At 36.3% G+C, this 8973-nt stretch overlaps 1 protein-coding gene across 9 annotated transcripts in view; it reads right to left on the bottom strand.

Annotated features, from left to right (window-relative positions):
- Positions 1 to 518: 518 nt before the first annotated feature.
- Positions 519 to 8973, bottom strand: part of Ptprm (protein tyrosine phosphatase receptor type M) — an 807906-nt gene continuing 799451 nt past the window's right edge. For all 9 annotated transcript variants that reach the window (XM_021734384.2, XM_078030368.1, XM_078030369.1 and 6 more), the window contains one exon: positions 519 to 1248. In XM_021734384.2, the coding sequence (XP_021590059.1) occupies positions 1195 to 1248 (54 nt within the window). In that variant the 3' untranslated portion in view covers positions 519 to 1194. The remainder of the gene's footprint in view (positions 1249 to 8973) is intronic.

Raw genomic sequence — 8973 nt, 5'->3', positions numbered from 1 at the left:
ATGTCCCCTAAAAAATTCATATTGACATTTATAATCACCATTATGATGGTGTCAGGAGGCAGAACCTTTAAAAAATACCTCTATTGGACTAAGGCCATGATTGAGGGAGTAGATGAGTTGTTGTATGGCCTTTTACGAAAGTGTCCTCAGCTTTCTCTTGCTCCTGCCCTGTCTCTTGTATGCTCACCTGCTCTTCAACCATTTTATAATGCAGCATGATGCCTCACCACATGCTACCCCTCAGTCTTGTCAATTTGAGAAATAAGTTACTTTATGCATCACCCGGTCTGTGGTATTTTGCTATAGAAGCACAAAGCGACTAAGACAAGGTCCCAGGTGCAATTACTCCCCTAGTGGTCCTGTGTGACGGGTGTGGCCTCCACTGCCCGTGCACTGGGACACCAGGAATACACCACGCCTGGTTACGGGTCATCATTTATTGAGTTGAGAATTCACATAAGGTAACATCATACAGTAAGTCATTTCCAGGGCTTAATAAAAATGATTGTCACCCACTGTGCTTCACAAAAATTTCTTTTAATGAATAAATAATTTGATGAAATCAAAAATATTTACAATATAAACAAATGGAAAAGCTTTGGATCTGTGAATCTGACCATGTTGCATTTTTGAAGTGAGTCCTCCCCAAGCTTTTCCCTTGGAAATGATACAAATCTGATAGAAACAACAACTCATAGAACATCTCTTTGTTCATTACACATTGATCTGTTAGTCCTGGAAAGCTACATAAGCTTGTATTATGTGACATGTTAAAATACAAATATTAACTAAAATAATATATTATCATAATGCCAGGGAGCATTCTCCACAGAACAAAAACATACAATGACAGAGGATCACGGGCCACAAAAAATATACCCCAAAGGTACAAATTCCTTCATAAGAATATAATTGTGCTCTTCAATCGACCGGATGTCTACGCCGCTCTAACAAGCCGGTGACGAGGTGTACAGTATCTGAAGACTGTAGGCTGTGTGTTTCTGTCAGGCAGCAGCATTACTGGGAATTGGGCAGTGCAAGCAGTTTCATAAACACTTTCTTGGGCTCTTAAAAAGAGCCAATTATGCAAAGCAAAATAAGCATATTGAGAAGTCTTCATCTCATCTACACAAACACCATGAACATCTTGGCTTTGTGGTAGGAACGGGTTTGTCGGCAGAGCTGTTTCCGCCATCAGCCAGAATTCAAGTATTCCAGGGCCACCTCGTAGCAGAACTTGTACTGATCCTGGAAAACAGAAGGGGGACAATGTCAGCTCTGTAACGCCTAAGCCCTGCTTCTATCAAGGAAATTGGAAGAAATCAAACTGATAAGGATTTGAATTAGAATCAGAGGGTCATGGTTCTGAACCACAAATACATTAACTGTTTGTAGCTGCTCCCCTGCAAAGCCTTATTAAAAAAAAAAAAAATATATATATATATATATATATATATATACACACACACAGAGACACTTATATTATTCTGATATCTATCCTCATCAGAATTCTGGAAAGTCCAGGACTACGGAAAGATGCATGCAGTCAGCTGTTCCTGTCCATGGGTTCCAATGCTTGGATTCAACCAACCTCAGATTAAATATATTTGAAAAATAATTGTATACTGAGCCTTTAAGCTTTTTCTTGTCATTATTCCCTAAACAAGATAATAGAACAACTATTTATATAGCATTTACATTGTATGGGGTAGTGAAAGGAATCTGGAGACGGTTGAAAGAACACGGGAGGGTGTACTTTGGTTATATGCAGATGCTGCGGGATTTTACATATAACTTGAACATCTGAGCGTTTTGATATCCAGAGGAGGTCTTACAACAAATGTCCCCTGAATACAAAGGGATGATTGCATATTTGCACTAACACATGTCTACCTACACATCACAATCCTGAGCTTTGTAAAGGAAAATCAAGAGGTAGAAGAAGAAACCATGAGGCTTGAAGAAAGGCTTCAACTGCTGGTTCATTTTTTCAACTTTATTTTATTGGTTCTTTTGATTTATACATGCAGTTGAATCAATTTTGATATGATTATACAAGTTTGGAATATATCTTATTCTAATTAGATTCTAGTTCCTCTCCTTCCCCTTCCCTTTCCCTACCTCCTGTTCCCTTGATCTGTCTGCCATTTACCCATAGTTATTTGTATTTATTTTTCAATTAAGTTCTTGTGGGTGGGCATATATGAATACACCACAGTGAATCTCCCCACTGCATACCACTGGCTCTTGCAAACCTCAAAATGAAGCTTCTGTCATGGCCCAGTTTAGCGATCAGTCAGAAGGATTTCCTCAATTTCATGAGAATTTACTAACCACCTCTGCAATACCATGCCCCTTGACCTGGCCTCTGCTCTTGGGAAGCCTACAATGCAGTGAGGATGAGGCAGGTAACCCAGACCACAGGTGCACTGAGGGCACAGTGTAGGCCTTCTTGGGGAGGATAGTGGGATGGGGTGGGCGGCAAATTCCCTGGAGGAGAAGGAAATGCCTTGGTTTACTTCAAATAGTCCTGTCGTCTCCCTCTTGTCCTGGTATGATTACTACTAGCATCTTCTTACAGTGTCAAGTGTCCCATTTGGATGACAAATTACATGCATTTCTAATTGGAATAAAGCAGGCAACCCAGGTATAGGAAAAGGAGGAATTCATATATACAAGGGGAATGTCTGAAATTCTCTGGAAGCACAGTATCATTTTGTTTTGTTTTAAAAATTAACACATTGAATTTAACCCCTATCTTTCACAAAACTCAAAGTGGATCAAGGACCTAGGCATTAGACCTAGTAGTAGGAAAATGTAGGCCCAACTCTCTCATCTTGTTGGCTTAAGAACAGACTTACTCAAACAAGACTCCTAAAGCACAAGAAGTAAAATCAAGAATCAATAAGTAGGATAGTATCAAACTAAAAAGCTTCTTCACAGCAAAGGAAACAACCAAGAACGTGAAGAGAGAGCCTACAGAATACAACCTGCACCTAAGATAGAGCATTAATCTCCAGGATATATAAAGAACTCAAAAAACTTTACACCCCCAAAACAAATAAATCAATAGTTAAATGGGCTGAACTGAACAGGCAGTTCACAGAAGAAGAAATATATGAAAAAAGTGTTCAACATTTCTAGCAATTAGAGAAATGTAAATTAAAGCTACACTGAGATTCCATCTCATTCTAGTCAGAATGGCAATTATCAAGAACACAAGTAACAACATATATTGGCAAGGATGTGGGGGAAAAGGTACACTCATACACTGCTGGTGGGACTGCAAATTGGTGCAACCACTCTGGAAAGCAGTATGGAGATTCCTCAAAAAACTTGGAATGGAACCACCAATTTGACCTAGTTATCCCACTCTTTGGTGTATACCCAAAGGACTTAAAATCAGCATACTACAGTGATGCAGCCATATCAATGTTTATAGCAGCTGAATTCATAATAGCTAAGCTCTGGAACCAACCTAAGTACCCTTCAACAGATGAATGGATAAAGAAAATGTGGTATATATATACAATAGAATATTACTCAGCCAAAAGAAGAATGAAATTATAGCATTTGTGGATAAATGGTTAAAACTGAAGACTATCATGCAAAGTGAAATAAGCCAATCCCCCCCAAATCAAAGGCTGAATGTTAGATGCTAACACACAATAAGGGGTGGCAAGGGGGAGAACAGAAGTTTATAGGATCAGACAAAAGGGAATGAAGGGAGGGGGGATGGGAATAGAAAAGACAGCAGATTGCACAGAGGTAACATTCCTATGTTCATATGCAAATATACAAGCCATGTAATTCCATGTCATGTATAACCCCAAGAATGGGATTCTAATTAGAATAAGTCATATTCCATGTATGTATAATATGTCAAAATACACTCTACTGTCATTTCACATATATCTTGAATGAATAAGTAAAATAATTAATACGTCTTGTACATATTCATATGGTTCAGTATGCTCTTTCCATTACAGGTATATAGTGTGCAATGCACAAATCCAATCTCAGTCTCCCCTATCCTTCTCCTACCCTTCCCAAACTCTAGTAATCTCTAGTGTACTTTCATGCTGACATTTTTTAGCTTCCATATATGAGAACAGGTGGTACATATCTGTCAGTGCCTGGCTTGGTACCTGTAACATAAGGTCCTATAGTTTTGTCCAGTATTCTGTAGAAGGTGGGTTTATTGTTTTATCTACTGACAGTAATCCATTCTTTATGCTGAATAGTATGCTATAGTGTATACATTCTACATTTTTTTTGTCCATTCATCTGTTGATGAGGACCTAGATTAAATCTGTATCTTGGCTATTGTGGATAGTACCACAATAAACAGGAGTTCAGGTATAAGTTTCATTGCCAATTTAATTTCCTTTGGATATATACTGAGAAGTGGGATAGCTGGACTATATGGTCGATTTGTTTTTAGTTTTCTGTGGAATGCTCATGTTGTCCATAATGGCTATATTAATTTATATTCCCATCAACGGTGTACCAGAGTTCTTTTTCTATACATTCTTGCCAGCTTTTATTTTTGATAATGGCTATTCCAACTGGGGTGAGACTGTCTCTCATTGCAGTTTTGATTTGTATTTCCATGATGGCCATTGGTATATATTTTCATATACTTATTGGTCTTCAGATCATCTGTCCATTTTAATGGGGAAACTTTTTTGATTAAGTTTTTAAAGTTTTCTTGTTATTTTAGATATTAGCCCTGTTTTAGTCAGCTATTCTCCTGTCATCACCAAAAGACTGACAAGAACAATCAGAGGAGGAAAAGTTTATTTGGGGCTCATGATTTCAGTGGTCTCAGTACACAGACAGCTGACTCCATTGCTCTGAGCCCAAGGCAAGGCAGAACATGATGGTGGAAGGGTGTGGTGGAGGAAAACAGCTCAGGACATGGCCACCAGGAAGCAGACAATGAGAGCTCTTCTCAAAAAGAACAAAATACATATTCCAAAAGCACACCCCCAAATGCCCTTCTCCTCCAGTCCACAGCAAACTAATGTACTTATTAGGTTAAGGCTCTTCCCCTCTAAACCCTCTTACATTGTCTCACACATGAGCTTTTGGGGGACACCTCACATATAAACCACAACAAGTCCTCTGTCAGATCAATAGTTGGCAAATATTATTTCTAATTCTGCAAATTATTTCTTTTGCTGTGCTTTTTAGTTTGACAAAATCACATTTGTCAACTTTTGCTTTTATTTCCCGTGCTTTCGGATCCAGGAAATCATTGCCGTTTCCAATGTTCTGAAGGTTTCTACTCTGTTGTCTTCTAGTAGTTGCAGAGTTTCAGGTCTTCCACTGAAGTCTTTGATCCATCTTGAGTTGATTTTTGTCCAGGGTGAGAGATAGCGGTCAAGATTGTTTTCTAAACATTGGTATCATTTCCCAGCATCATTTATTAAACAGGCCGGCCTTTCTCCAGTGTATGTTATTGGTGCCTTTGTTGAGAAACCAGTTGGCTGGAGACGGTAGGTTTATTTCTGGCATGTTTATTCTGTTTCACTGTTCTCTGTTTCTATGTCATTACCATGCTGTTTTGTGGCTCTGTACTATGTCTTGAAATCAGTTGTTTTGGTGTCTCCAATCTTGTTATTTTTGTTCAAATCCACTGTGGATATTCAGGGTCTTCTGTGCTTCATTTGTCTATCACAATTGTTTTGTCAGGTTCTATGAAAAATATAATGATCTTTTGAGGGAATTGCACTGAATCTGTAGATTGCTTTGGATAACATGGGAATTTCAACAATATTAATTCTTCCTACCCATGAATATTGGAGACCCTTTGACCTATTTCATGTCTTTAATTTTTTTCACCAGTGTTTTGTAATTTTTACTGTAGAGGTCTTTCACTTCCTTGGTTAAGTTTATTCATAGGTATTTATTTTATTTTTTATTTTTTGTAGATGCTGTGAATGGGAATACTTTCATGATTTCATTTTCAACAAATTGGTTATTGGTGAGTACAAAAGCTACTGCTTTTGTATGTTGATTTTGCATTCTGCTACTTTGCTGACTTTTAAAAAATCACCTTTAACAGTCTTTTGTTGAGTTTTTGGTCTTTCTGTAAATAGAATCTTATCATCTGTAAGCAAGGATAGTTTGACTTCCTCCCATTCCATTTCCACGCTTTCTTTGCCTATTATTCTGGATACAACTTCTAATATTATATTAAATACGGACAGTGAGAATTGATAGCCTTGTCTTGTTCCTGATCTTAGAGGAAATGTTTTCAGCTTTTCCCCTTTCAATATGATATTGGGTATGGGTTTACCATATACAGCCTTTATTGTTGAGTTATATTTCTTCTACACCTAATTTGTTGGAAAGTTTTCTTATCATGAGTGGATGCTGAATTTTATCAAATGCTTTTTCTGCATCTTTTGAGAATAATTACATATTTGAAATCCTTCTCTCTGTTGATGGGATGTATTACATTTATTTATTTGCATGTGTTGAGTCATCTTGTATTTCTGGAAGGAGACTTGGTCATGATAAATGTTCTTTTTATGTGCTATTGAATTTGATTTGCTAGTATTTTGTTGAGAATATTCTCATCTGTGTTCATCCAGGATACTGGTCTATAGTTTTCTTGTTCTGTCCTTGTCTGGTTTTGGAAACAGGACAGTGTTGGCCTCATAGAATGAGTTAGGAAGGGTTCCTTCACCTTTCAATGCTTAGGAATAGTTTGAGTGAATTGGTAGTAGTTCTTCAAAAGTGGTAAAATTTAGAAGTGAAGCAATCTTGTCCTGGGATTTCGATGTTGGTAGACTTTGTATTACTGATTTCAATCCCACTAATTATTATTTGTTTATTCAGTTTTTTTAATATCCTCATGGTTCAGTTTTTGAAGATAATCTGTATCCAGAATTCTGTCCATTTTTCATTATAATTCCTAATGATCCTTTATATTTTTGTAATTTCTGCTGAAATGTCTCCAATTTTATTTCTAATTTTATTCAGTTCTGCCTGTTTTTCTCACTGAGTCTAGGTCTGTTTTCAAAGAACAACTCTGACCTTTTGTATTATTTCTTCAGTCTTTTTGTTTATTTCTGATCTGACCTTTTTAATTTATTTTCTTCTACTAAATTTTTGGATTGGTTGATTCTAAATATCCTTGATATTTATTATTATGCTGTTTATTTGAAACTTTTTCCTTTTTATGGGTAGGCACTTATTGCTAGAAATATCCTTCTTAGTGCTGCTTTTGCTGTAGCCCATAGCTTGGCATGTTGTGTTTCCATTTTCATTGTCTTTGAAATATTTAAAAATTTCCCTTTGAATCTCTTCAGAGATTCTCTGAAAAGTATGTTGTATTAATTCATTTGAATAATTTATAAAATTTATTATGTTGTTTATTTCTAGTTTTATTCCATTGCTATAAAATAGATATGATTTCAAATTTTTTTAATTCATTAAGACTTTTGTTTTGTGGTCTAACAGTTCTATTCTGGAGACAGTTCCAAGCATTGGTGAAAAGAATATGTATTTTGCTTAGGCATGGTGTCTATAATCTTAGCAGCTTGGGAGGCTGAGGCAGGAGGATCACATGTTCAAGGCCAGCCTCAGCAAGTTAGTTGAGGCCTTTAGCAACTTATTGAGAACTTGTCTCAAAATAAATGAATGAATGAATAAATGAGTAAATAAAGACGGCTGGAGATATAGCTCAGTTGTAAATTGCCCCTGGGGTAAGTACCTAGTAATCACCCCCACAAAATTAAAAAAAAAAAAGAAACATACACATACACACACACACTTGTGTGTTTTGTAAATGTTGGATAGAATGTCCTGTAAACATCCATTTTATCTGTGAGTATAGTTTAACTCTGATGATCCTTTGTTGTTTTTTTCTCCCCTGGATGAAAAAAACAGTGTAGAGTTGAAGTCTCCCTCACTTTTATTATACTAGAGCCTATCTCTCCCTTTTTGTCTAATAGCATTTGTTTTGCTCTGACATTAAGTTTATGTAAATTTATGATTTAATTCTTCTTGAATTGATCCCTTGACAATTTATATAGTGACCTTCTCTGTCTCCTCTTACAGTTTTTGTTATAAGGTGTATTTTGTGAGAAATAAGTATAGGCATTCTGGTTTGCTTTAGGTTTCCATTTGTTTGAAATAGCATCCTCCTTTTAATTTCAGTCTATGCATGTCTTTACTGGTGAAGTGAGTTTCTAGAAGGAAGATTGGTTTTTTTAATCCATTCAGCTAGTCTGTATTTTTTAACTGTAGAGTATATTCTGATTATATTCTAGGCTGTAATTGATAAGTGAGAAATTATTCCTGTCACTTTTATTTTGTTCTATTGTTTTGAAATTTCTCCTTCTTCTCTTGTTCATCTTTATTGTGTGTTGGTTTACTGTATCAGTGGTGTTTGTTTCTTTTCTAGTTGTCTCTTGTGTAGCTGCTCTTGTAATAGATGTAAGCTTTCACCTACTTTCATGATGGTGGATATCTATCTTTCACTTTGGGGTGTAGGAGTCTCTTAAGCATCTTTTGTAAGCCTATTCTGGTTGTTATAAATTTCTCTTTTGCTTCTCTTGGAAAGCCTTACTTCTTCTTCATTTCTGAAGTATAGCTTTGCTGATTATGGTATTCTTGGTTAGCAGCTTTTGCTTCAGGACTCTGAATACATCATTTTATTTCCCACTAGCCTGTACCATTTTTACTGAGAAGTGTATTAGTCTATGGGGATACCTTTAAACGAGACTGGGTAATTTTCTCTTGCAGGTTTTATAATGTGCTCTGGTGAAGAACTTTTTGGGTCATGTCTCTTTGGGGGTTTTATAGGGTTCCTATACATGGATGTCTATTTTTTTTTTGCCATGATTAAGGAAGTTTTCTACTATTATTTCATTGAAGAGGTATTCTATTCCATTAACTTTATTCTCCTTGCCTTCAGGTATTCCTGTTTGTTTAATGGTGTCCCATTGTTCTGAAATG

Source organism: Ictidomys tridecemlineatus, chromosome 13, assembly GCF_052094955.1.
Source record: "Ictidomys tridecemlineatus isolate mIctTri1 chromosome 13, mIctTri1.hap1, whole genome shotgun sequence".
In the NCBI taxonomy this organism is placed as follows: Eukaryota; Metazoa; Chordata; class Mammalia; order Rodentia; family Sciuridae; genus Ictidomys; species Ictidomys tridecemlineatus.
Note: the sequence above shows the minus strand (reverse complement) of the source record. Positions and strands in the feature narration are given on the sequence as shown.